At 49.0% G+C, this 27,718-nt stretch overlaps 7 protein-coding genes across 7 annotated transcripts; 3 read left to right on the forward strand and 4 right to left on the reverse strand.

The window, feature by feature from the left end:
• Positions 1–76: 76 nt before the first annotated feature.
• On the reverse strand, positions 77–6,336 carry STEHIDRAFT_161162 (uncharacterized protein; the record flags this gene model as incomplete). The annotated part of the gene is made up of 4 exons (XM_007308728.1): positions 77–313; positions 5,767–5,892; positions 5,943–6,024; positions 6,107–6,336. 4 exons carry the CDS (start codon positions 6,334–6,336, stop codon positions 77–79), a joined length of 675 nt encoding a protein of 224 aa, XP_007308790.1.
• A 2,936-nt stretch (positions 6,337–9,272) lies between these two features.
• On the reverse strand, positions 9,273–11,443 carry STEHIDRAFT_65985 (MFS general substrate transporter; the record flags this gene model as incomplete). The annotated part of the gene is made up of 11 exons (XM_007308711.1): positions 9,273–9,455; positions 9,517–9,586; positions 9,647–9,736; positions 9,802–9,890; positions 9,960–10,107; positions 10,140–10,184; positions 10,301–10,601; positions 10,678–10,791; positions 10,849–10,942; positions 11,002–11,190; positions 11,252–11,443. The coding sequence occupies 11 exons, from the start codon at positions 11,441–11,443 to the stop codon at positions 9,273–9,275; spliced, it is 1,515 nt and encodes a 504-aa protein (XP_007308773.1).
• Positions 11,444–13,389: 1,946 nt separating this feature from the next.
• Positions 13,390–15,073, reverse strand: STEHIDRAFT_161164 (cytochrome P450; the record flags this gene model as incomplete). Its single annotated transcript, XM_007308729.1, has 9 exons — positions 13,390–13,489; positions 13,550–13,690; positions 13,771–13,878; positions 13,943–14,211; positions 14,281–14,294; positions 14,345–14,459; positions 14,511–14,626; positions 14,675–14,814; positions 14,871–15,073. The coding sequence occupies 9 exons, from the start codon at positions 15,071–15,073 to the stop codon at positions 13,390–13,392; spliced, it is 1,206 nt and encodes a 401-aa protein (XP_007308791.1).
• Positions 15,074–17,445: 2,372 nt separating this feature from the next.
• On the reverse strand, positions 17,446–18,495 carry STEHIDRAFT_65802 (uncharacterized protein; the record flags this gene model as incomplete). Its single annotated transcript, XM_007308698.1, has 4 exons — positions 17,446–17,508; positions 17,575–17,908; positions 17,947–18,335; positions 18,403–18,495. 4 exons carry the CDS (start codon positions 18,493–18,495, stop codon positions 17,446–17,448), a joined length of 879 nt encoding a protein of 292 aa, XP_007308760.1.
• An 849-nt stretch (positions 18,496–19,344) lies between these two features.
• STEHIDRAFT_134152 (cytochrome P450) lies at positions 19,345–22,149 on the forward strand (the record flags this gene model as incomplete). Its single annotated transcript, XM_007308730.1, has 16 exons — positions 19,345–19,440; positions 19,501–19,620; positions 19,743–19,803; positions 19,852–19,966; positions 20,165–20,216; positions 20,273–20,355; positions 20,421–20,442; positions 20,503–20,607; positions 20,666–20,755; positions 20,811–20,898; positions 20,961–21,010; positions 21,118–21,302; positions 21,358–21,487; positions 21,550–21,727; positions 21,793–21,809; positions 22,063–22,149. 16 exons carry the CDS (start codon positions 19,345–19,347, stop codon positions 22,147–22,149), a joined length of 1,479 nt encoding a protein of 492 aa, XP_007308792.1.
• Positions 22,150–22,494: 345 nt separating this feature from the next.
• Positions 22,495–23,862, forward strand: STEHIDRAFT_134153 (Aldo/keto reductase; the record flags this gene model as incomplete). Its single annotated transcript, XM_007308731.1, has 7 exons — positions 22,495–22,554; positions 22,608–22,643; positions 22,705–22,728; positions 22,795–22,905; positions 22,962–23,375; positions 23,452–23,727; positions 23,785–23,862. The coding sequence occupies 7 exons, from the start codon at positions 22,495–22,497 to the stop codon at positions 23,860–23,862; spliced, it is 999 nt and encodes a 332-aa protein (XP_007308793.1).
• A 2,429-nt stretch (positions 23,863–26,291) lies between these two features.
• On the forward strand, positions 26,292–27,490 carry STEHIDRAFT_114517 (NAD-P-binding protein; the record flags this gene model as incomplete). The annotated part of the gene is made up of 4 exons (XM_007308732.1): positions 26,292–26,420; positions 26,478–26,818; positions 26,908–27,055; positions 27,212–27,490. 4 exons carry the CDS (start codon positions 26,292–26,294, stop codon positions 27,488–27,490), a joined length of 897 nt encoding a protein of 298 aa, XP_007308794.1.
• Between the last annotated feature and the right edge of the window lie 228 nt (positions 27,491–27,718).

A 27,718-nucleotide genomic window follows, 5' to 3' on the forward strand; every position in this document is an offset into this window, starting at 1 on the left:
CCTAGCTCACCTCTCGCTCTTACTAAACGGCCGGCCAATCCACCTCTTCCTTCCCAGCACTAGCGTTCGGAACGAGCTACCTGATCTGGCTCTGCCCGTCTGCATATCCTGAAAGACTATCCTGAGCTCCGCCCAATCCGTTTTCCTTCACCTTCACCTTCACCTTCACCTTCACCTTCACCTTCACCTTCACCTTCACCTTCACCTTCACCTTCACCTTCACCTTCACCTTCACCTTCACCTTCACCTTCACCTTCACCTTCACCTTCACCTTCACCTTCACCTTCACCTTCACCTTCACCTTCACCTTCACCTTCCGGGGGTGCGTTTGCAGAGTTCGGGAGTAGGTCGGGGCCAGTATAACGAAATTGTGTCGAGATTCTTCATTGAGAACGGAGAAGGAAGGGGAGTGAAACCATTAGTGGCCAACGAAAATAGTACAGACGCGAAAGGATAGATAGTGATCAAACGGTGAGATCGAGATCAGATGAATACAACTATGTGAAGAAACCGAGAAGACCAGAACGAAACGAAATACAAAAAATAGGCAAGACGCACTAGGGCTATTCCCTACCAGATTCGAAACAGCACCGATAGCGATGCCACTCGGCCGTGCAGAGCTCCTTCAGATAGTTCTTTCCCGTTCTTGTCTGTCGTCATTGATCCTCCCTGAGATCGACTAGTTAGTTGGTCTGTAGGTTTACTTCATTTCCGAGAATCGTCCCAAGAGCAGAGCAAGGCGCATATGTGCGTTCAAACTCGACCAAGTCGACCTTAGAAAAAAAAGTCAATTGTCGACGAAGTCGGATGGCGCAAAGGCATGATAAGGAATTGAGGGTGATGAAGGATGGGCTGTATCATGACGAGGATGAGGATGCTGACTATGAATCAAAATCCAAAGAGTCGAACATACCACGTCGATGAGCTCCCTCTTTCAAACCTCCGACCCTCTCACGACCTCGACAAACCTTCACCACGAACCCTTTTCTGGCCGCGAACCTCACTGCGGGACACTGCTAGAGCAAGAAGCCCTAAATCCGCATCAGCAATCATCTAATAAAAAACACCTGCGAACTCGAACAGGGAGAGATATAGCGCCCACGTCCAGCATTAATATCGCACAAACGGTAGGAAAGTTAGGATACGTACGGCGAAGTAGACGAGAATTCCACGGCGAAAGGGATAACATACGCAGTGGATGAAGGAGACGTACGTATCTGCAACAAGGCAGCGAGTTGATCGGGATGGGACGCTGCTCGCCGGTCGAGTTCGGAGAGAAGCGGAGCTAGTTAATGCAAGATGGGAAGCGAGTTCAAAGGCGTTTTTGGGCTGTCGACGAAACGTTCTGTGCCACCATGGTGCGTATAAACGTTGTCAGTCGGTATCGTAATAAAGTGGGAGAGAGTGCAAGGGAATGAACCAGGGCGACATAGATAAAACTGTGGCGCAGAGAAAATGGGCTTCGCAGAGAGAACATACCTTCTCAGACGATCGTTGGGTGCTATCTTGCGAAAGTGCACGTAAAAACACAAAAAAGAACATCTTCAAAGGCATCATCGCGCGAGTCATACATTGTTCGGAAACGAAGGAGGTAGAGCTCTGCCTCGCGGGAGTGGCACTACATTTGGACGGGGATAACAAAGATAATAAATTGAGATTAGCAGAAAGGCAGGAAGAAATACGAACTTATGTGAGCCTTGAGAAAGTTGATGCGGACATCGATGCGTTCGACAACGTACTGGAAATCGGTCTAGAGGACGAGCGAGTCGCCCGGAGGATGCAACATCCTCGTCGTGTGCCCCAACTCCAGAAAATAACACAGTCACCGTCCGATCGCGTCTTCTACCTCTACCAATCCTTCCTACACCGGCCAGAAAACGCGTCAAGCTCATCACACGTACGATAGGAACCCAAGACGTGAACGCACCTCATCCTAAGTCAACCTCTGACAAACCTACACCCTCCCACCTACACATTCTTTTACACCCTCGACATCGCTTGAACTTCCGCACCGACTTCCTCTATTCTCGACGTCAACTTCTAACAAACGCCTAACCGATCCTCGACTCCCTTCATGTGACTCGGAGCTGTGCACGACTAACCTATCGCATCCCAGTCGTAGAGTTGCTCCAGAGTTTCTGTGGGCACGGTGGGGTGGAGGTGGGTGCACGAGTGTGGGGTGGTGGGTGTGGATATGGCGGGGTGGAAAGAGGGAAAGCGGGCCGAGGTGGAGATGGAGGTCGTGGAAGGGGGGATGCTGGATACAATCTCAATCGAGGTACAAGTTTCACGAAAGGGAGTAATTTGAGTCTCAGAGCTTCCTTCCTTTCTATTCACCGTTGTACCGCCTTAGCTACGGAGAGGAAAGGCAAAATGTGGCAAACGGACCTTGAACAGTAATGAGAATCTATCGAGTGCTGCTTTCATGGCAGCTACGCTGGTGCTCTACAGTTCTCCTAGTCGTGCCTTGCACTGCTATTCTTCGAGCAAGACAGTTGGTCTGAAGCTCGATGGCTGTGAGCTGTTGAGTGAGAGGGCGCGAGGCGGCGCGCTTCGCTCCAGTCTCATCTACTCGCGCTGTCACGACGGTACGAATGCGGTGAGCTATCTGTGGGTTGGGCTAGGGGACTTGGTTGGCCAAGTCCAGACGCGGTGCGAGATGAGCCGCCTGGGTGGGCGGGCTCCGCAGCGCGATTCGCTCACTACATCCGCAGGATGTTGTACAATACGAACAGATGCGGTAAAGTAACAGTATGTACTACTACACACGAAGTGGCAAATCGGATACTTTAACGCAAACGTAAAGGGAGTGGTGGGCGGGACAGAAAAACACGCGCGCCGAGCGTGAACACTCCGGCGACGACGTTGCGAGTTGCGAAGGAACGATTCCGAGGAGCAGAAAATCGATGAAGAGAGAGCGGAGAGCGGAGGGCGAAGTTTTCGCGCTCGCGCTCGACTGGACGGCAGGTGCCGGCCTCGTAAACTCGGCTGGCACCGGCACAAGACAGTTGGATGAACGCGTCGTTGGAGTCATTCGGGTTGTTCGTTGACGTTTGGGATTTGTGCTCAATAGATTACGGTGAAGTGGTGAAGGGGCGCTGGCGCGGTGGCATGAAGATGTATAAGTAGTGGTAGGTAGTAATAGAGTGTTGAGGCCGTTCACGGATGAGGGGATTGAGGGGAATCGGTCGACGATCTAATCTTATCGCTGCCGTTGGAGATGTGATATCGCGTGCGGCAACCATTTCCTTCCTTCCTTCCTTCCGCTCTCGAGAGTCGACCCCCTAGCCTTGATCGTCTCTCTCCATGAGACGTCTTGTCGACACTGATTTCTTTGCGTCCTTCCTGATATACTAGCGACAACCGACTTATCTTACTCATAATGTGCTTGCGACTTTCGCCCTCTTTCACGGCGTCTCGTCTTTATATACCCCTCAGGCTACATGTCAGCATTGATCCTCTCTCGCGAAGACCAGTGACTCTTGAACCATACCGTGCGATATCGCCGGTCTCTCCTTGTGGGACTATCAAGGGCGAATGCTTCGCAGGGAGATCTACTTTCGACGCTCGCTCACTGCTCACTGTGATCAGGCCCACACATCGTGCCGATTCGCATCTACGAGTTCCTTTGCATGATATAGATACCTATATGATTCATAAGTCACGCCGATTCTCGGAAGCCAAGTCCCTCGTTGGAGGAGATCTTGGCGTCGCTTGTGAGATAGCTTCCAAGGAGGCACTACATGTGTGGCTCAACATCCCCTCGCAGTGCTCACACGATGGATTGAACACTCTTTACAGAGATGATATCGTATCATCGAACCGCACGGCCATTTGTGAGTACAATAAAGCATGGTTAGTTGCCCGAATTCTTAGGCTCTACGCATCATTTCCTCTCTTTACTCGCCTACACTAAACGATACCGTTTCTGTCATAGGGTCATACATAATACGAATATCGCTGACTCGTGGGCGCCACTGATTCTCATCTGAATCATCCCTGCAGATCTCATGCTTCAACTTGTACCTGGTGATATTTAAGGCTTGGCGAGCCACACACGACCTCCAAGCGAAACCCATCATTGTACGTCACACAACAATTCCCGAACTGCGAGATGTTCGGCATCGGTAGGCTCTACTTCACATACACGCTGTAAACCCATCTTGACATGAACTTCGACGTCTCACTCAGGTTTCTCGCTGGGAGCGAATGTCCTGGTCAAGTATGCCGGCGAGCTCGGAACCGTACCGATAGTATCGCATGAACGCACGAACGTGCCGTTTCTCGAAACGGAAGACGACGTTGAGGAATGGCTACTTACCATGCGTGAATATCAATGCAGACTTTCTGAGGTGGGTTTCTCGCATGGTCTTGGTGTGTAGGGCATATGCGTGGGTCATTGCTGATGGCGGGATGGATAATTCATGGGGTTAGATGCGTTGGAGACAAAGGAGGTGTCGATTCTGGTCTGTCTATGCCGTCTCGTTCTGGGTGCGTATCTCTCTCCTTATCCCAGTAGTAACAAATACTTTATGCCTTCGTGTGATGCGACGTGCAGCAACGGGCCCTCGTCGTGGCCAAGTGCCAATGTTATCACCCCTTGCCGAGTGCCATCACCTCCCCGTCCTCGTATCCTAACCCCAAATCCACCGTCTGCCTCCACTAGCTTCTCACCGAACATAACCCATGTTCCGACATGTTCGAATCATCGCCCTTCGTCCCTCCTGCGTTCAACCAGGGCGTCGGAGATCGCGTCGGCGCTATCTTTGCGATGGCGTAGCTCGTGTTTGGAGATCTTGGAGCGTATGTGTGTGGGGTGTCGATTGAGAGAGTACGTTTTTTTTTCTTGGTTAAGGTCCAGAGTACGAAGGTGACCTTGAGTATTGGATGTATGTATGTAGGAAGATTATTTGATACCGGTCCCCGATTGGATGTCGTATGAGAAGATTTGTACTCTACCACGCGCAGTCCCTCTTTTCCTTCAAGCTTCCCTCTTCGCCTCACTCGTCCCGTTTACCCACTCATTCTGTTTCCCCACCTCACAATATTATCTTGCACTAGTCTTCACTCTCCAGATACGCCGGTGTCACGGCTCACAGTACCCTCCATGGTCCCGTGCCGTTCAAAAAAGGACAAAGTATGCTTGTTCAGAGAACTGCTGGGACTTCGATGTACGTCTCTCTGTTTTTCTTCTGTGCTACATGTACTACTCTTTCCTTCCTCGCGCTCCTAAACAAACCATTGATATTGCCGGTCCTGTCCCTATCCCTTCACTTACTCGCTATTCATCGCTTCCCTCGCCGACTCATTTACTCACCATCGCCTCCATCTTCCACCCTAATTCCAGTTTCATCGCCTAATTACGCCCTCGCTCTCGGCGCCTCACGTATCATTCTCACCGAGCTCCGTATCTACGTCCAAACTGGGTACCGCTATCGAGGTCGTCCGATCTGCGCATACCGGGACGGATGAATCAGTGCAGGCCCGGACTCGGACTCGGAGCAAGATGGTGTCGGAGGCCGATAGGGGCGTAGAGGTGAACGGGACAGATCTAGAAGGAATGGGCGGGATCAATCATGTGCATGTGTATGTTGCTCGTCTCTATCTCTTGCCTTCAGGACACTCGCTAGCATTCGATATTGAGTTTATGGGGGGGTATAGGTCGGTGTTGAGGTCCTAGCTGTCCGCAAAGACACACGACGGATGAGTTTATACCTCACTCATAGTCCTCAAAGGTGGGGACATACTTAGATGACGAAGACATACCGAAATAATCGCATCCAAAAACTCGAATACAGGAGGTTGATACCATCTCTCTCCTTTATCGTCGGAGCATCCTAAATGTCCACCGTGATTCGTCGTGGCGAGAACGATGAATTTCGAGCTCTGCGCCTATGTCGAGTATTGCGGAAAGGATCAGCCATACGCACTCGAATACGGACTTTCTGGAAGGAAGTAGGGGGAAGTAGGATGAAGCGCCTCTCGGCATAGGGTATCGTCGTCCTAGGTATCTCGTCATCCAGACTACACAACGCTAAACACGAAACTATCACCGCTCGCATATAATGTAGCGAACTCGTATCCCGAGAAGGCCCTTCGCTCGTACCCTTCCATCAGAGCAATGAACTGGTCGACGAAGTCGGTGAGGGAGATGAGTGGCTTGTCTATTATGGTTTGAACTCTCGATGGGGCAAGGAGGCACTTGAAATGGTTTACTTGCGGGTACGAGGTGTTTCGAATCTGGACGCGATGTTGACAGTTCGGAAACAGCTGTGGACTGTAGAAATGTATGCGAGCGTTTCCGGAGGAGCGAGCAGAACGAATGTCCGAGGGCATAATTCCAGCAGAATGTTCGCTAGAGAGCCGGGTTTGAGGTGTTCTGCACCTGCACCGTAATTTCTGATCGAGAGCTACCGTGAGCAGCGAGTACAGACGCGGGACGGGCATGTTGAAGGAGTAAACGAGGAGAAGAATTACTTACCAGAGATTCGATACGCTAACGATAGCTGAAAGCGGACACTCTTCTATATAGCGGTGAAAATCATTGAATGGTAGATTATGTACACGATTAGCGCTGATATCTGTGGCTGATCCATGTTGGATTCTGCAGGTGAGGGTACGGTCGAGGAAACAAGGGCAAAAACGATGTGGTCTGTGGCGTGACAACCGATGATTGGCTCGCTGAAACCGAGGCTTCTGATCCTAACAAGGACAAATAAATGTACTGCAAAGCCGCGTGTCCGATTCGAATCGTTCCCTCCTCATACCGAGCATATTTATTTATCCCCAGCCGTTCCTCTAAATCTTGGTCAGAGTCTGTGAGTCTTTTGTCTTTGGAAACTGTTGGAGTCGCCACCACCGTGTCATATCGCTCTTCAGACAGTTTCGAATCAGCCTCGAGGTGTTCTGTCCGGTTCTTAACTTAGACACCTTTGTCGCCAATTTTTGCCGCCGCGAGCAGTTCCAACTATGCGTCAACCTATTTCGACTGTCCAGAATAGAGCCCTTTGTACCTGTACAACACCCAGCGCGAATGTTCGTGTATCATCTTAGACATCGCCCTACAGTCTCGTGTCACTCTTCAACCACTTACTTACGGTCCACTCTATCCAGATGATCACCACACGAAAGAAAATGACAGATCATTCCACCGTATGGGAGGCCACCACGTACTCTTCGATATTTTTCACTGCTAAATTCATTTTCATTCGATATCTTGCCATGAACGCCATCCCCGCAAGCATAAGCGCTCACTGGCAAGTTGTCGTGATCGATGACTTTGGCTTAGCTGCCCCTATCAATATAAAGGGCCTATCTTTCAGGTTCTCTGGTTAAGGATTAGAGGACCTAAGAGCGTCTAGCCCTCTTTTTTATGTTATTATATCTCAGATCGGTATGCATGCCCTTAACTTTGCTCGCTCGCTTTCTTCCTCCTTTAAACATTTCATCCGTCTGTTTACAGTTATTAATTGAACTGACTGGAAGACGATGGACGCTCCCAAACTCCACATAGCGAACCAGCCCTCAACCTCGACCGAATCTCCATCTCCACGTCCCTTGAACCCTTCTCTACCTCTGCATCTCCGACTCACTCACTCACCCACTCACTCACTCACTCACCCACTCACTCACTCACTCACCTTCTTCTCATCACAGCATCCTTACACTTACACGACACAATATTACTCACGTTGAACTCGGGTCCCCCTCATCGAAGATATCTGGATCATATCTCTGCAGATCTCCGTGAACGCAGTAGGACTCGGTGTGACTCAAGAATACAGTTTTTGAGGTTTGGTCTGTCTAATCGAAAATGAAGGAACGTGTACGTGGACGAGGGAAGGTGGCGACGAGCAGAGGATTGAGCGGGCTGTGAATCACGATGACCAAGTTGTTAAGGGAGAGAGACGTCGTGCGACCATGGATTATGAGGTGCGCTCGTACAATGTAAATTTAAATCGAAAATGTACCATATATCGCTGTCGTTCATCCAAGCACCGCATACCTATCCTCTATCACAGTTCGCTCTCCCATCCGACCTTATCCATGCAGTACTTCATAATGAAGGGATACACGACGCGGTACTCGAAGGTAGACGTGGTATTCCAAATCTATAAATCGAACAAAGTTCAACGAGTTTATTGTACATGTAGCTCGGACAATCCCGTTCATTTCAGAGAGACGTACTATCTTTGATGGTCTGGTCTGGCTCCGGCGCGGTCATATACATTTATCCATGGATCTGCAGATTCTTTGTGTGTGACTCATGTATGGATGTGTAGGTCCATACGTGAAAGGAGTACCTTCCTATTCCTCGACGGGCCCTTACCCTCACATCCTCGTCGGAAGCACCCAACCATACACATCGACAACTGCGCAGGCTTACAGATAATATTCATGCACGGTACGGTACAGTCTATCAGTGAGGATCGTTATCGATGCTGGTCAGTGCTACATACGAGTTACGGATCGACCGCTTCAGATGTTCGAGTATATCTCGTCGTCTCGACGGAGATCCCTGCTATCTGGCTGGCTCTACCGCTGTGACAATCAAATTGCAATTTAATATGCAGGAAGGCATGCAGATTCGACAGTGCATGCATGACCGCGGGCGCAATGATTCTGAGCTTCAGGTTGGCGCAAAACGTGCCACCGTAATTGTTTGCAAGGATCTTCGAAAATACTTATTTATTGTTCGGGAGTCGTACATTGAGTGGAATTTAAAGACTGCTGGTTAGCTTATAAGGAGAGGGGTCAGTCTTCTAAGGTATAAATATATGAGGACCGGGGACACTGCTCAAGTCAAAGCTCACCTCGTCAGAGCTTGAATAAGGTGCTCCACATGATACCGCTCGATACGACACCACCGCAGAACCGCAGTTGGAGTGTTTACCAAGTGGCCCCACCCTCGCCCAGAACACCAGGGTACAACAACCAATATGCAAACCTCTGGAATATCTACTATGGTTGCACTTAAGTCTTCATGTCAGAGTGCATCACAGGCTGGCACTCTAAGTCTGAGTGGGTGTCACTCAGGAATCCTGACCTAATGTGCCACCGTCCCTCTGCCTTGTTGTGTTCAAGTGCCATGAAAACATGCAGAACGCACTGCAAGCTTCCCCTTCATGTGAGGATAATAAATGTGACAAATTGTATCTAGTCAAAAACTTCGCCACTAGCAACAATAGGGTATGCCGTAAGGGAATCCAGTACGAGCACTCTGAGAGCAACGTGCACGTACACGATGTGAGCTAAGTATGAGCGGTATGGGCTTACAAGTCAAGGGGGTTTCTCTTCCTAATTGCATCCCCTTTGTACCAAATCAAAATTGGAAAAGGGATCCCAAGAACTATGGAGATTCCAGCGAGTAGCGAGTTGCCTCCTCCATTGCCCAAAGTCTCGTACAACTGAGAACCAAACAATGGGAATGCAAAGGCTAACATGGAGCGAAGAACCTACACGAATTGGATTAGGGTGGGTCCAAACAGTGTGAGAATATCAATGAGAGCAGCTTACCGCAGCAGCTGAGAGGGCTGATGCAGCGTAAATCCCAAAGGCATCAATGAGGTAAAGTTGAGAGAATTGACTGAGAGGGCAGTGTTATTAGATGGGGCTCAATATAGCAGAAAGTGATACTCGAGCTCACATCCCAAGTGCGATCCCAAACCCAAATATTCCCGTCCCGAGGATAGGCATTATCCAATGAATTTTGGCTTCAATAGACCAGCCATACCAGCTTTGACACAGAGAAATATGCGAGAATTAAGAAAAAAAAATGATGAAGCAGATATTTTGACGCACAATAAGCCGATGGGGACAAAGAACGATCCTACGATGAGCAAAGGAATGCGCATCTCTGGGGCCGACTTGCCACCGTTGCGACGAACAAGCTATTGGGAAGGGTATATGTGTGGCGTCAGGGCCTGGCAGTGTAAACCTATCATGAGGCTAAATCTAACCTCTGTGAAGACTCTGTCGCCTACCCCAGCGACTACGAAAGTGGCCAGTACGAATCCGATACTGAGCCCTATGTAGGCCAAGCCCACTGTTCCGGTGTTGAAGTGGTAGATGTCGGTAAACAGCACTGAGACAACACACTTATATGAGCTAAATAGAATTATGATCTGTATAGGAGAAACTTGCCTGGGAACGTCGTGAACATCAAGTACCAAATGCCTGCATAACTGAGGTCAGGGATATGTTTCTTTAGCAGGACAGCTATCACAGTACGTACCATACATCCTAGAAAGCTATTCTATTGAGTAATGTAGAATATGTTATAGGCTCATATAGCACTCACGTCGCCATGTAGAGGCTGAGGATGAAACATATGAAGCTCCGTGCAAGTAGTACAAAGGGCCTCTTGACATTGATCCACACGTTTTGGATGCTCTCCCTCCTATTGAGAGCCATGGAGGTATTTTCCAAGTCTTTGGGGGTGCGGAAAGAGCGTGCTAGTATGACTGGGCCGTAGGTTTCCCGGAACAAAGGTATGCTAATGAGAAGAAACACGCCGGAGAGACAGACCAGGAGTACGAAGATGTACTTGAAACCTGAGGTCTCTGTCAGAAAACCGCCAGCTATTGGTCCTGCCACAGGAGCTACGCGTATCCACAAGAAAGATGTTAAGATCCAATCAGCAGACTTTAAAGAGAGAATTACAGCCGGAGAACTTACCGATCATTCCACCCATCGTGAAAACGGCCATAGCAAGCCCTCTGCCAGCCGGAGGGAATAGATCGCCTATAATCGCACCGCCTAAAGCTAGAGGCACCGAGCCAACCCATCCGCCTGGGGTACTTCAATCTCAGAGCTAGCAATGAAGGATACGATAAGGAAGATTCCTACTGAGAAAACGTAGAGCAATGAGAGCTCCTGTGGTCGGAGCGAACACGCATCCGATATTAAAACCCAGGAAGAGAACCATGTTGATCTGAACTACCTGCAGTGTACATTCCTATTAGTTGATGTCAAAAAAACATACAAATCGCGAGGACGAACCAAGAAACGGCCGTACATCTCCGAAAGAGGGGCATATAGGAGTGGTGCAATTGCAAATGACAGTAGGTATATCGATAGTGTCAAAACAACGACAGTCTGGTCGTTAATGCTGAAATGCCGACTGATGTCCGGCAATGCGGGGGCCATCACAGAGCTTTCCAGTACGGTTACAAACATGTATAAAGATATCTATAGTTCGAATGAAATTAGCGGACCGCACGATTTCCGCAGAGTGAGAGTGAGAACATACAACGACAATAACGCTCCACCTCTTCCACGACGTCCAATTGAGAGGGTTCCTCGGATGGTGTTCCCATTCGCTGTTTTCATTTTTCTTGAGGTCGTCGATAGCCTCAGGGGATAAAGGCGCTGATTTACTTTTAGTGTGTAGGGGTCGTTCTGAATGGGACAGTTCGGCATCTGGTCTCCAGAAAGAGGACATGATGCAAGGTATCACGATGCGTCAGATGAGGACTGGTATCTGGGCGAGAACTATGCCTGAAAAAATGGCCTGGAGTTCATATATGTTGCCTCAGGTAGATTGTATAGCCTGAGATCGTCTCAGAAACGAGCCTCTATCCATATTGATACCATCTTCACCGAGAATACGTGTGTACACTTCTCCCGCACTAGGAATGTCGTCATCAGCAGGTGTTTCTCAGCTACCCGTGTATCTGAAAAATACATGCTACGCCTGGATCCATGATTATGAGCCAAGATGGATCACTAGCTTCCCGTTAGACATACTCCAACTTGAGCGCTGCAAGTGACATCTCAGGGTCAGATAAGAAGATGTGGAGAATGAACTATAGTGCGGGATTACACGGTCTCTTTGCGATATTTGTGGAGATTTCAATAATAGCTGTGTCTGGAAGCAATTCTAGGTATGCGACGCTCAAAAATATCATGATCATGATCGATTTATGGTGAGCCCGCTGGACGCAAGTTCTTCATCCGTCAGATCAGAAAAGGAACAGAATGGGAGAAAGTTCCACAAGGCCGAGGACGTCCAAACTGTAGTCATAGTCCCTGCATCTCCATCACGATGTAACGCAGTGGCGCAAGAGCTCATGGGGAGGGAGAAACATGTCATAATGCGATGACACTGAAACGTCTCTAATCATCCATAGAAGGCCAATATACAGATCATGAAAGATCGAAGAAAGTAACCGTGATCTTCCCACCGGAGAGTACCGAATCGATGAGAACAAGGAGCGGTTCAGCGAGCAGTGATGTGGCAGATGGACGCATTTGTACACGGTCTGAGACTCGGACGGAATAGAGCACTGTGCCATACAGTGCAGTGAAATGCTTTGATCAGGCCTTTATGCATGGTGACAGCCATACCGAATGCGGGCGAATGAAACTGGTCCGGAGGAATCAAGAAGGAATGTCAGGTCTCAGTGAGTCATCACGAAGTTCCCGTATGAAGGCGAGCTGTGGCGAGTTGCACGAGGAATAAGGATGTAGCCAGACCAAAAGGTCTCGGTCAGCAAGTTCCGAGTCAAGCGATAGGCTAAGCCAAGAGCTAGGCTCCGGCCATACGGAGGGAAGCCAGTATGCCACATGCTTGGTCGGCATTCTAAAAAATATGCGACACCGCGGCCGGAGCCTCCAAGGAGCCTCCCCTTCCTAGAACTCTAAAGTTATGGAACCTATGTTCCTGCAGGCTGTGCTCCGTTCGTAAATTCCTCCCCATCAGATTCTCATGTCTTATTTCTATTTTTTGGACCGGAAGCGAGCATCCCGCGTACTGTAAGTATCATGCCCCTTCGGACTTGATCCTCGGACTGCCTACACTCGTGCACACCTTTACCATCTGAGCTTGTCATAACGTCGCCAATCATTTCTACGCTAACAGTCCAGCTTTAGCTTGTAACTTTCTCGTATCAGCTTCGCGCTGCTGTGAAAATAAAGCCATCTTCAGCACCTCTGATACTTCTCAGTTCTCACACTGCATTCTTCGCCCGAAGATGCATCAAATGGTAGGACCGCCGCCGAGCAATTAGACCGTTCCCAGCCTGCTATAACTCAAGCTATCATGGACTCTACGTGCAAAGTGGAGTAAAAGACCTGTACATCGGCATATTCCTTGGCAGTGCACGTTTAGACAGAGTAATTTATGTTGCGTTTCAGACCATTTACTCTCGTAGAAGGTCTCAGATGTATTAGGACGATCTGCAGTAATCCTCACTTTGGAGGTGATACGGCACCTCTCACCGCCCACTACCACACGCCACACTCCCCAATACACAATCCAGATCCGATAAGCAATAGCGCCACATGCCATTGAGGTTAAAGTTCATATTTGAAGAACGATATTGGTCCAAAAAGCTAATAGAAGTATATATGACCGGCGATATGTGCTTACTGTCCGTCGCGGAAAAGTCAGAAATCCGTGGAACCATTAAGCGCAGCGCTGTCCACGCCTAGCATTTCCGCCGCGTTATCTCGAGGGACAATATCGCACTCAAATGGTTTTGGAGCCCTATACCACAGCGGTGAATAAACAACACCATTCTCCTGCACGGCTACAAAGGATACGTACGGAACGAATGCCTGTATGAACTCCAACACAGGAGGGTTCGGGCGGCCCTCTTTGATCTTCGGACGAATAACGAATAAGGTTAGGATACGAGAAACAATTAGGTAGACAATCGCATCTGCGAAGTGTGCACCAGGACATCGTCTGTAGTTTGAGTGAGAAATTAGCTACTACAATACACAGACAAAGAAATTGATTATAATTGCCTCCGTCCAAATCCATACAGCAGGGAGCGTGGATCAAGCTGCGCATTTTTGTCGTCTACAGCTAGGAATCTTTCAGGATTGAATGAACCAGGATTAGGATAATCTGATTCATCGTGCAGCATCGCCCTGACAATAAACAATTCTGTTAGCTGCCGAAATGAAAAAGCAAGGGTACGAAATTCAGGTATACCAGATGTTTGCCAGGATCCAGGTTTTCTTTGGGATTCGATGACCCAAATAATCCTCTTCCTGGTAGTTGCTGTGCGTGGCAAGAGGGACTGCCGGATTAAATCGGTGAACTTCTTGAATCAATACGTCGACATATCGAAGAGACTGTCTATGTTCAAGACCTGGCAGGAGATCGCGTCCGACGACGGTGATAATCTCCTGATACGCACGCTCTTGGACGTCTTCATGGCATGCCATGAGCACCAAAAACGTTAGAATTGCTCCGGATAGCTTGGCAGAAACATCAGCTTCAACGCTATACTAGTGGATCCTTGCTGGGATTCAACCAGCGCAGCTCACCGTTTCCGTCCCAGCTGGGAAGAAGTTTCAGCTCAAATATGTTGACAAAAAAATGAAGACTTACCGCTAAAGAGACTTCCGGCTGCATACATGATGATATCTTCGTCGTCGGCATCATGGTCCTCTGGTAAGCTCATGAGCGAATTGGCCACAAAAGACGGCTTCGCACGTCCATACTCCTAATGTGAAACTTTAAGCTAAGCACCATACCAAAGTACGGTTTTGCATACCATGTCCTTCTTAACGTTGTAGAAAGGCTCCCGTGTCATGCGGATGAATACGGAGTTAGCCTCCATAGCCCAACGCTTGAAGCCTGCTCCCGGCATCCAGGAAGGAATCCATTTCACTGAGGCATCAATCAGAACGAGAGCGTCTGGAGGAAAGCGGCACCCACAGGCTGGTACAGAATCTACCATCCATCTTCCTGGACGAAGAGCTTGGCCGGTGTGGTGCATTACATCGTTAGCCACACGTATGTACTCGGCATCTGGTTTGTGGCCGTATGAGAACCTTCCAATCAGTTCCTGTATATTTCTGAGAAAAGTCGTATGGTCAAGCGGCGGCAGGGAAAACGAGATGGGCAGACTCACATCTCTATTGAGTCGACAAATGAAGTCGGAGACCGAAAGAGGTGTCGACAAAGAGCCAATGATTGGGCCTCAAGCATGTTGGACCAAGTATCCGTCACCGCCTTCGTATTCAAAGAAGCATGAAGTGTCTTCCGGAGTCGCTGTAGCCTCTCGCCGTAGTAGGTAAACCCGACGTTGTTCTGTCGCCCCATAAGCTCCGCCATGGGGAAACGGGGCCGGCAGGCGAAGGACTTGCGTTTCTCCAAGAGATCTGTGGCGGCATTGCGGGTGTTAATAACAACTACCGGCCTTGAGAGAGTCGTAAGACTGATTAGCGAGCCTGGTGCAGTATACCAATTAGCCCAGGAGAGCAGGTCGAATGCGATGAAGCACTACCAAGTGTCTTAGACTGTATGGAATAAGTAACCCACGAGCGCTGTTCGCTGTGTTTTTGATTCACTCTGCCTGTCCAATTGGGGATTAGCAAGCAGCAGCTGGTAAATCCTGGTGAACGCACATAGAGGTGGGACGGGTAAACGACGGTGGGGGTAATAACTTCGGAGAAGAAAAGCCAGAGCAAGGATCGCAAAGACTAATAATGAGCCATTGGGAAATTCCGTAGGGATCATGGCATCAGAGTAATATGCGACTGATTTTGGATTGTGGCGAGAATGACGGCTGTCGTTGGATGGGGTCTGCTAGTGGCGAGGGAGAGGCTACTTATGTGCAGGCGACCACCTATCGCGATAGACAAAGCAGTTGATAGCGAGTTTCATGGGTAAAGCAACAGCCAAAGCTCCAATATTATAGTAGAGTGTGGATGATCAGTCGTGTCAAGTACCCGGCCTAGTAAGTAGTTCGGCGGTCGAGTAGCGCATAACCTCGGAGATGGAAGCTTCATCAAAAAGAATCGTTCTTGTGGACAGAGAGCGGATTACGGAATTTCCCCCTAGATGAAGATGAAACAGTATTAGATACAGAGTACGTTGAACGGGTGGATGTTAGCCTGTGGCTTGATGATAAGTTACGAGCATCACTGTTCCTCTCACGCCGGATCTTAGTGACGGAGTTTGAAACATGGCCACTGGCTTGGCAAGTGCCCGGGCCGGGGTACTTGGTTTTCGTTGTTTTGTGGCGAGGAGTCTCAGCCGTTTCTCGGCTGGTTTTCAACTCTTACATATGTATAGCCTGCTGCTCTAGTGGTATGTAACACGGAAGAATCAGCCGCGAAAGAGGTGGGAAAACGTCCTGCGACAGTCAATCAATATCGATGAATTTTCAGGTTGGTACAGTCTCTGGGCCGAGTCTCCCCGAAGTCTCCCGGTCTGTTTTCCAAGAACGGTATTCGCCGTCGTACATGGTCTAGATACGGTCGGACTTATTTGTGCTCTGCCTAATACACGTACTGTACTGCCATCTCTCGGTGCTACTTCTAAGCCTGAGCGGCACATCAATACCGTTCCAAATTTAAAGTCAAGACTTGGGTTTGCCAGAACGGGTACAGTGCCAGTCAGAGTCGTGATGATGCTCAAACCAGTGTCTCGCCACTAACGGCGGCTGTGTATGATACTGTACCTTTATCGTTTCATGATGGTCTTGATTGCTCGGTTTATATCGTTTCATTCCTTGAACAGTCTGTTCGGCGAGGGATACCGATCTCCTAAAGATCATTTCCCCAAGATTCTTTCCCTCTCCCTTTTCCGCACTTTATCATCGCAGTGATAATCAAGCACGATATACTCCCAGTATGGGAGAAATTTTAGGGCTGATGTATGTTCGCAGTTGCGGAGCAGCCCCTATGATGAAAATTTTCCCCTGGTGAGCGAGGCGCGCAGGGATGCGAAGTACACGCATCTATCCATCATTTTTTTTGGACTGCGACGGAACTATCAGGCGTCGCGCAACAGTACAGTATATGCTCATTTGCGCAGAGTATCGCCGGCAAATCAGAAGTGGAAGTTGTGTCAATGGATAGGGTGGGAGTACATGGAATCAAACCTGATACAAAGCTGTGTGTTACCCTCATGAGAATTTGTTGGGGTTCTGCGACAGCGGACATTATGTATGATCCTATCGAACGGTATGCAGTTAGTGGCGCTCGGGGGCAATTCGGGGGTCTGTTTCACGTCCAGCCTCGGTATCACCTTCTACACGACAAATCTGCTGAATAATCTCCCTACTTCAGGTACAAAAAGGTACGTCTCCACCCGTCAGCATCTAACGTGCTAGTCTTACTGTTGCGATTCTCCACCTGATTTCTCTGTGCACGCATCCAGCTCAATTCGTTCTGAAAAACAATTGATGCGGTACCGGGTATGCGTATGGTTCAAGGAGGAAACGAGTACGGGCAAAACCGTACCAGGGACAGGTTCTCTGTTCGAAAACCTTTATTCGAAGGTGATGCGGAGCTATAATTCCACTACCCAGAGAGAAATAAACCATGCGGCCGACTCCCGCATTACAAAACAATGTCGTATCCCATACATGAATGAACTAACTGAGGCTATTCAAGTGAACGTACGTGTCGAGACAACCAGGGTAACGCGTGAGCATGGATAGCGCCTATAGAATCTACAACCGAAAACATACCTTTCGATCAAAACTTCAGTACGTTCGTCCGAGCGTGGATAGGGAGAAGATGAACGACAATCAGCCATATCTATGAAAAGAAGAATTAGCACGCATAATTCTATGATAGTGTGCTGTGAGAAGGCGATCGACTAACGTTGAAGATGAGATATGATTTCTCGTCCATCTCCTGAGTACGCCAGAAATAATAACGGTAGCCTACGTACGCCCCCAACGAAACCAGCACTGTCGCGCACAGCAGCCCTATTCCCCAAAATACCGACAGAATCATGGACCATGTTGTGAGGGCGACGAAGGTAAGGAAGCGGGAAAATTCTGGTGCGTATATCGGAAGCGTAACTCGTCCTGCAGCTTTATCACCGACGACGTCTGAGAAGTCCTGTGCCTGGATGGTCGTGAAGATAACAGCTGCGCTGAGCATGGTAGCGCTGAGCGATATAATATCCAGTTGTTTTTCGTGTCCTATAGACCTGGTTCTAATAAGTATTTCTGAAAGAAAATATGTCACGTGCCTATGAGAATCGTTGCACCAAGCTCGAATGACATGTATCCTCCGATGTTGCAGAAATTCTTCCCGATTGGATGGTTCGAAAGCCCAATCTCGTCGTAAAGATAAGTCGTGATGAAAAGGATCGTGCTGATGGACACTAGTCGGAGGCCATACAAGCTCGACCAGATAAAACAGAGTAACACCGTAGTCCAGCGTAGGCGGGAGGCTTGGTGAGATGTGATTCTGCCCGCCGGAAGTGGACGCCAGTGTCGGTTGATCCTATCTTCTTCTACCCCGCTTGTCTGGTTGGACACATTACATAAAAGCAAGTGGATCCATATCCAAAGCAAGGCCTGAATAAAGCTTGAGAGCGATTGAACGGGGGCGGTGGCGGAAGCAAATGTGGCCTACCAAGTGCGAGTGGGTACATGATGTGTCAGAGACTAGAGTAAATGAGCGGGGAATAGGACACACAACTGGAAGTAAAATCGTCTTGTAATCTGTCCAAGTGAATAGGACCGCGGTGTACAAGTGATACTTTGCACAGGCGTACGTCGAAGGGAGCATCTCGTTTCGCGGGTTCGCCTAACGATGAGCTGGTACTGCTAAGCAAGCGAAGGCAAGCACAACTGAATATAAGCACAAACCTTTGACCATCAGTCATCCTTGATCCGTGTTTGTGTAGGTGGTAATGCAGTACTTGGGCTCTAGCTTGACGTCGGCTCATATCCGATGCCGTTTTTGGTACAAACCCACCAGTCACTGGTTTTTCTTCGGGTTAAGTTCTTTCAGTACTATTTAAGAGATGTTATAAAGTCGATAAGCATGCCTAGACAGTCGCATACGGGTAGTTCTACCCCCAGGGCACTGAACTGGCAGTGTAGGAGTCGTAACTTCCAAATTTCTTGCGGCCTACCGAGCCGCCGGTCAACTTCACATCAAGATGAAGATCAGACAGCGAACTAAGGCAAGAGGTTGCGGTAGGGGAATACATTGGGATGAAGAGGGACAGCCATTGATCCTGGTACGAATGATAGTCGCAAGCCTCGCAAAGGCGTTTTCGTGTTCCAATGGTCCAACAAAGTGTGACGCTGTTTGTTCCTGAAACGGCGGGTTCGCCCGCGGTGGTTACGCGCGCTTTCCCGAAACGATGGCTTGAAGTGAATGCCTCTCCGGTACGCCCACGCACTCAAGTAGCACCAGTTTCAGATCCCTTCAGAGCTCTCATCATGATTCTGATATCATCACAGCTATTTTGAGTCTTTTTCTCGGTGTGGTTCTTCGGGACTCGAGACCCGTCTAATTCCGAGCCCAATCTCTGCATTGCCACTGTGCGCTCGACGACCATGTTCGGTCATATAAACCGAGCCGGGCCCTCACATCGTATCATACCCCAAGCTACCTTCTTTGAGCACTATGTTGGTGATTATTGGATCTGCTATCGTCCTAGCCACCTTCGCGCTCTCTCTTTGTTTTCGCCCGTATTCAGCCATCCGACGCCTGCCTAGTCCGGTTCGTTTCCGTCTCCCCCTTCCATGTTCAAGTATCTGACAAATGGGATGGCGGAGCTAGGCTGTAAGCGAGCTGGTATGGGGTCATGAGAAGTTGGTCTTCTCAAACCCGCCAGGGCACCTCTTCAGGCAATGGACTCGGGAGCTTGGCCTAACCTTCAGAATCCGAGCAGCACTTGGTGTGAGACTTCTTCGTGAAGATTCATAATATCACTGTATAACACCAATTGCTACAGGCTCCAGATGTGGTGTGTGGACCTTTCGTGCCACGCCTGCCGCAACCTTAACCTCGATGGTTTACAGCTAGTACTTAGTGACCCGCTCGGCATCTCGTACCTGCTACAGAAGAGGATTTTCGACTTCCGTTCGTACTTATCTCTCTCTCAAAATCACTTCGCTCAATTCTATCTAGATCACAGCAGAGTTGTCCGGCCTCGGATTGGACGCTTACTAGGAAAAGGTCTGGGCTGGGTCGAGGGTGAGGCCGAGCATAGACGGATGAAGCAGCTAGTCATGCCTTCGCTCACGTATGTGCAACATTAGGGGAATCCACGATGACCGTTTAAGCCTGCGTTTGAGCAGGCTTAAGCCCTCGTTTAAGACCGCAGCGCGGCTTTGGGGCTTAAACGCACGCTTAAACGTCGGTTTAAACGCTATCGTGGACTCCCCTATTGACAGATATAGCTCCGATTGAGCTCATATCTCTCTGCTGTAATTCTGTTTAGCGTCGAAAACATCAAAGGCATGTCCTACGATATCGTGGATGCAACAATACCGGTATCACTTAATCACTTTGCTCCAGATTTACAGTGCTGATATAGCTTGTTCTGCAGGTCATGAATGACCTCACTCACTTACTGGAGGCGAGTGGTGGGAGCGCTCGGGTAAATGTCCTTGATTTGATGAACAAGGTTACGTGAGGACAATTTCATTCTCTCTGTGCCTCTACATATCACGGACAGCTCAGCCATGGTTGCATAGTCTTAATGTTATTGGCAGAGTGGTAAGTCTGCCCTGTACACATTGTTTCACCGTTACATCTCTTACCTTTGCCGTAAATCAGGCTTTCCTCCATGATTTTGAAGGCGGTAACAGCCCAGCCGCGAAGGACATTCTTAGCGCACGTTCAAAGAGTCTGTCGGGAATCGCCCGCTATTCCGCGTTCTTGGTATATTTCACTCATCCTATTCTTCGGAGGGAGTCTAATGTTATTGAGTATCATCCAGACTTTGATGTTACTACGACGATTCCCAGTTCTGAACGATCTGCCCATCCCCGCTCTCCAAGCGCAGGGTATTATGTCAACAACCATAAAAGTCAGCATCAGATACATAGACGGATGCTTGGAAGCTAGCTCTGATTATTTTTAAGTCGGGCATTGCGCGGGAGATCGTTCGGAGACATGAGGAGGCAGCACCTCCTATTGAGAAGAAGAGCAAAGATCTACTCAGTATATTGCGTAACTCTCCTTTGCTTGCCTCAGTGAAATGCATATTTTGATACCTTTCTGACCCATCCCAGTCACAGCTGTTAGAGAAGGTCGAATGTCAGAAGCGGAGCTTTACGAACAGGTATGTCTAGCGCACTTTAGCAAGTAATACATCATCTGACCCGTTGTTGTAGATCACGACCTTCATGTGGGTGCGCTCCTTAGCTTCCGATGAGCTCTCGCTTATAGTGGATTTCTAGGGTTGGAGGACAAGAAACCACCAGCTTTACTCTGGCTTTCAGTGTCCTCGAGATTTCTCGGAATCCGCATATCCAAGAGCGGCTGCGTAACGAGCTCGCAAGCATCCCAGGGGAAGTGACATATGAAGACTTCGAGTCTAAACTCCCATATTTGGATGCCGTGATGAGAGAAACGTGAGTGGATACATGGTTATCATAGCTTTTACGCTGATAATGGTACCGGGGACAGGTTAAGGATGTATCCAGCCTTAGCTTACATGGAGCGTGTAGCAACCAAGTCGGATGCGATCCCGGTCCAGCTGCCAATCCGATTATCGGATGGGCGTGTAGTTAACGAGGTCGAGGTCCACCCCGGACAAGTGAGCACACGAATATACTCTTTACCTTTAGCATTAAAGTGGCATGACTTCGCCCGCCCTAGACTGTGATTATTCCTATCATCGCTATCCATCGATCCGTGTCTGTCTGGGGAGACCCGGACGTCTTTCGTCCTGAGCGCTGGTTGGAGCAGCTTCCGGCCCAGAAGGACTTAGTGTCAGGGTGGTCGAACCTTTTGAGCTTCAGCAATGGGCCCAGAACCTGTATTGGCAGGAAATTTGGTGAGATTTTATCACCCCTCGTTTCATAGGTGGCTGTATAAGTATTAACCTTGCGATTTTACTAGCCATCTATGAATATAAGGTCTCGTCTTCATTGTTACATATGCGACCAAAAATGGCTGAACCTTCGTTCTATCTCCGCAAAGGTCGTTTTCAGCTCCTTAGTCAAGAAGTTCAACATGGAATATGCAGGGGGAGAGCTCACTCTCAAGATTTCTTCGAGCTTGCAGCCCTGGATTCGTGGCGAAGAAGATCAGGGCCCCCAGGTCCCTGTCATTTTTTCTCCTTTGTAGAGCTACATCTATTTGCCTTGAGTGACCTCATGTTTCATTTAGCAATCAGTGGAGACTGTACGACAGCCTTGGAGGAGATGGAACCGGGAGCTGGAGGCGACCGTGGCACTCAGGAGTCTGATCAAGTAGCCGCTCATGTATTCAATGTTCGTTGTTCACGAGCACGAAGACTTATACAGCTCGTATTTTTAAAGATTGCACGATATCGCGCGCACTGCATTGGGTCCTGTTTTAGAGCGATCCCTTCCCACTCTGTAGAGTTCAAGAACGCTATACGTAATTATAGAGCTGAGCAATCCGTGCAACCTGTTACTCGCGATCTAAATAGTACAGTCAGCGAGCGTTCTTTTGCATCACATCTGTGATGCTCGTGCTCCATTGGTGGAGGATTGTTGCAGTGGAGCTGACAGAAGCATAAAAGACCATCTAGTCCACGCAAATTACAGAGCTCATTCCATCCCTCCTTGTACTCCCATGGCCCAAGCAGAATATCGCCAGCTCGGCAAGTCCGGCCTTCGTGTCTCAGTCCCCATTGTCTGCATCACAGCCTTTGCCTGTCTTTGCTCATACTGATTCTTGGTCCATAGCTTGGGGGAATGACCATTGGAGACCAGCAATGGCTGGTAAGTTTCTTCCTTACGCGTTTCTCATTTATTATGGGACTCATGAGGTTCCTTCAACCAGCCTTGGCTGCTTCCGGAAGATAAGGTATACAGCTTCGATAGCAGTTGTTAATTTTCGTTCACGTTACTGAGCATCGTGTTTGTTTGTTAGGCTCTGAACCTTCTCAAAACGGCCTGGGATCAGGGTATCAATACCTTCGACACCGCCAACATGTACTCCAATGGCGAATCCGAGCGTATCATCGCCAAGTTCATCAAACAGGTCCGTATGGTCCGATCGGCTGCGTTTGGTCGTCGTTTTGCTTATTCTTTCCGTAGAATGAGATTCCAAGGCGCAACCTCGTCATCATGACTAAAATCAGATTTCCTGTCTCGGAGGACGATCAAGTCGTTACCAGTTTTGCCGGCCCCAAGTACTATCACAGCCGCGATTACGTCAACCAAGGTGGCCTCTCTCGCGTCGCCATCTTCAACCAGGTCGACGCCTCGTTGGCGAGGCTCCAGACAGAATATATTGATCTTCTTCAGATTCACGCGTTCGATCCCGAAACGCCAGTAGAAGAAACCATGAAGGCCCTCCACGATATTGTGATGTCCGGAAAAGCTCGCTACATCGGCGCCTCCAACCTCCGCGCGTGGCAGTTTATTGAGATGAACAACGTCGCCCAGCAGAACTGCTGGACGCAGTTCGTGTCCGTTCAAGTGGAGCACTCACTTCTTTACCGTCCCTACGTTTGTATCCTTTTCTCTCTTTTTGAGTTCCTGTTGGTATATGCTATACAGATGCTGACGCATTGTGCCTCCGCAGGAGCTCGAGATGTTCGCATACTGCGACTACAAGGGGATCGGCATCCTGTCTTACTCCCCTCTCATGGACGGTCATCTTGCCCGCCCTGTAGGGGTTACTACGGACCGAAGCAAAATATACGAAGGCCATCTGTTGGAAAAGAAGAGGAGGGAGTCGGACAACCAAATAATCAAGCGCGTCGAAGAGCTCGCGAGCAAGCACTCGTGGAAGATGTCCCAAGTTGCACTTGCTTGGTCTCTTACAAAGGTCTCGAGCCCCATCGTCGGAGCTAATACAGTACGTTCGTTTAGTGCAGTGATCCATTGGGGCTTTACTTACGGGTCTACCACATAGTCCGAGAGGGTCAAGGAAGCAGTTTTGGCAGGGAGGAGACTCAGTCTTGAGGACGTTGAGTATCTCGAGGAACCGTAAGCGTTTCTCTGCTTAGATGAGCGTGAGAAATGACTGACCTTCTTATTTTCAAGGTACGAGTTTTGCGCTCCGAGGTTCTAAAGCATTCACTGGACCGTGGTTGGCATACCATTCTAAATGCGAGTAGATTTACTGGATTAGGTAGTAAATATGGTTATGCACAGTTGTTGCACAGTCCTGACTGCTTGGGCCGCTGAAACTAAGGCCAATTTATCTCTGTTTCCTACCTATCTGAAGCTCTACCACGGAACAGCGAATCTAAGTGTCCACGTGTGCATGATAGCTATCGGGTGGTGCTGTGTTTCGCATAGCTGACCGAAAATCGTGTCGCACTTTTTTTCTCGGGCAGCTCGGCCACCACTTTGGCCTGAGACCCAGGTCAAAGAGAATTTTCTGTAACTTGTCCCTTCACTTCCCATAAAATACAGACAACTTTGATAGTTGTGTTTGGTTCAATCGTGAAATACCATTTTGGATCACGATGGACTCATGGTACGGCAGAATTATGGATGTCAGACATGTCTTACGCAGGTTTCCGAATGTCAACGAAACTAGACGCAAGGGGTTTTGTAAACCCTACAACGGTAATGTAAAATGGCTGGGTCAAGCTCGACGGTGGTATGACCTGAGATGTATCCGATGGCGGCACCTTACGTGCGGAGCCACAGCGATGCCTCTTGGGAGCAGCATTCCACAGGAGGCTCAGTCCCACGGCGAGCTTGAGCCTCGGCATTACAAGAACAGAGCGATGAGAATCCTCTCATGGGCTACAATAACTGATCCTCCAACGACACCAGCATCGACTCGAACATCAGGTCTAAATTCTGTCCGACATGAGAAGATGATGAGAGGGGTGTCCTAGGCTCCGTGCCACAAAAAGATTTCGCGAAGCCGTGTTCTCAGAAGCCATACGTAGCACTGTTGTCCGGAAAGGACTATTATGCACAGGTCTCTAGATCATCAGTCTCACACGGAGTTTTGAGTTTTGCTGCCGGTAACTCTAAAGCATCACGGTGGGAGTGCTAGACAAGATGTCGAATACGCAACTGGATGGTGCAGCCTGAGCGGATGTCGTGATCCTGACCCATAGCAAGACTAGGCGTTAGATGTTGATATCCATCATGCTACCATATTCAGACCACATTTCCTATTGCACAACTTCATCTGTTACATCAGTGAAAACAGCGGGAGGTGGTGAAAAGCAGCCGCAAGCCTCGGACTTCGTCTGGGAACGCAGCTCTCACAACTGAGCTCGAGGTACTCGCAGCGACTTATATGATAGCATTAGTTTCACATGTTCGACAGCGCGCATCATACACAACGCGGGACAAGAACACAAAGTACATCACTTTATGATTCTCCAACGGAATCAGCATCGGCCCGAAGGTCACTAAGGCCCGCATTTTCCCCGACATAAGAAGATGGGAAGAGGGATTGTGTATCAAGGACAAGCTGTGCCGCGAGGCATTAGGGACTGAAACACAGCATTCCAAGAAAAAATGAACCGACCTTGCTGGCGCGTTCAGCAGGAATAGAACCTGGGACTTGATTAATGACAGTCAGATTCTGATAAGTCTGATGTTCCGCGACTGAAATAGAGTCGCATTCCATTTTTCAAGCAAAAAAGAGTTGCATGGTACCGCACTCCACATCTTTGCGATACCACTTACCACTTCGTAAGTAAGGCTGCCAAAGTTTGATCAGCATTTTTTCTATCTGATATAATCACATGCGACTGGGAATGTAACAGACGATTGGGACTCCTCTGTCCGCGTAAGACTTTGTGGAGCATCTATGGCTGGTGGAAACTCGTTGATGAGCTGAGTTAGCGTCGGATGGGAGTGGGGCGACATTCGCAGCGATGTGCAGCCTCCCGGATAAAACACTGATTCATTTGCCCCAAACCGTGAACGAAAGAAAAAGATCAGGCGCCACAACGGCCAAATAAATAATCATTTTCACAGTCAGAACATCTGACGAAGACAACGTGCTCCGGGTTTCGCTCCAAAGGCTCTTTGTGTAGAACGTTCACAGTAAGTGGCTGACCACTGCAGTCTCGGCGTGGGTGCGGGACTCGTGCAATCAAGTTTCAGAGCATGATACATACAGATTCCCCCAACAGTGAAAGATATTTGGAAGATCGCGTCTATCGGGAGAACACAGGTCTTTGTAAACCGAAAACTCTGAAACAGTTCCGTCAACGCACCTAAGGCAAATGACAGGCCGCCTTCTGTACAATATCGTAATCAACCTGGAATTGTCACATTCTAAATCAGAGAACCAAGCACGTATCTCAAGATGATGCGAGCAGGTACAGCACCAAGATACTCATCTAACTTAGATATCAGCTTGAACGCATCTGGCGAGAATGTACATATGCCTCGACGAGTAATGCGAAACTCCCTTGCCACAGTACACCCCCGCTGAAGATGGCGTCGGCTTTCAGAACGTTCGCTATTGCAGGATCGGGCAGCATTGGCCATGACATAGCTGAAGAACTACTCAATCTCCGTCGAGAAGGCATGGTGCACTCTGTGTCTATATTGACCCGCTCTGAGGTCAGTCATATTTCTTTCCCAAAGGATGCAGTAAATACGACTAACAACTTATAACAGCCGACTGCGGCTGCTCCTGTCCACAAACTAGTGAGCGAAGGCGCACAGATACATATCATCGACTACCAATCCCCATCTACCATCGGACGTGCCTTGCAAGGTATCGACGTACTCATCTCAAACGTGGCGAGGGGAGTTTTGGAAGCGCAGGAAATTTTATGCTTAGAAGCACGCGAGGCGGGAGTTAAGCTGTTCGTGCCGAGCGAGTGGGGTCCGCGAAGCAATGAGACTACGGACGATATATTCGCGGTCAAGGAGAAGGTGAGGCAGAAGGCGATGGAGATGGACCTGAGTTATGCTGTATTCTACACGGGATTCTGGACAGATTTCATTTTCGAGCAGTAAGTCATATAATTCACATATGAAAAGTCTCCAGAGAACTAACCTAGGGTATTTATATGTCCTCCGCGTCGTTACGCTGCGTTTTCAGATGCGTTCTACGTGACTGGTTCCGTATGGACTTTGTCCAAAACAAGATAGAAATCGGTGAGAACTGGGACACGCAGATATCGTTCACCACTCGCCGGGATATTGCGCGCTTTGTGGCGCACGTACTGTGCCATTCTCCTTCCGAGGAGGTAAAGAATAGAGTCTTTCGCATTGAAGGGGACCGACAGGCAAGTGCACTCAGCTAAAACCGTATCAAGTCTGCTCGCTACTAACCTCGACGGAACGCGTTCCGGTTTTCGACCCGTCAGTAGACCTGGATTTCATTGATTTGTGCGTTCCTGGAGAGACGCAAGATGATGCTATCGGATATGGACGTATCGTTCTACACCCATGCGGACCTGGACAGAATCATTGCGACCCAGGATCGAGCTGTTCCAAGCAGGCTCCTGAGGGCGGCAGCGAAGGGCGAGTTCTGCGTGGCGGTCGACAGCCACAAGGTTGATAACTGTATCTGGCCAAGCTGGAATCCAGAGAGAGCGATAGACGTTATGATGCGGATGTATGAGCGTAGAGGCAATCGGTCTGTGGAGAAGGTGCTCAAGACCTCTAGCGACGGTGCTTAGTGTATATAGCCATAAACATGATCTGAAGAGCTCACCACAAACTTCGTATATGTGTGTGGCCCTCCGGCTTGGACGACTTTCCTTGGTGACGCCGTCGACCGGTACTTCTGAGCAGTAAAGTTAGCGCTAGGCCAGTAGAGATCAATTCACAGTCCATGTTGGGGCTTCCAGCTTAGCGCGGGACCCTCAAGAGACTCAGCACACCGACCTCTTACTAAGAGGTCGTTG

Source organism: Stereum hirsutum, assembly GCF_000264905.1.
Source record: "Stereum hirsutum FP-91666 SS1 unplaced genomic scaffold STEHIscaffold_16, whole genome shotgun sequence".
Taxonomy (NCBI): Eukaryota; Fungi; Basidiomycota; class Agaricomycetes; order Russulales; family Stereaceae; genus Stereum; species Stereum hirsutum.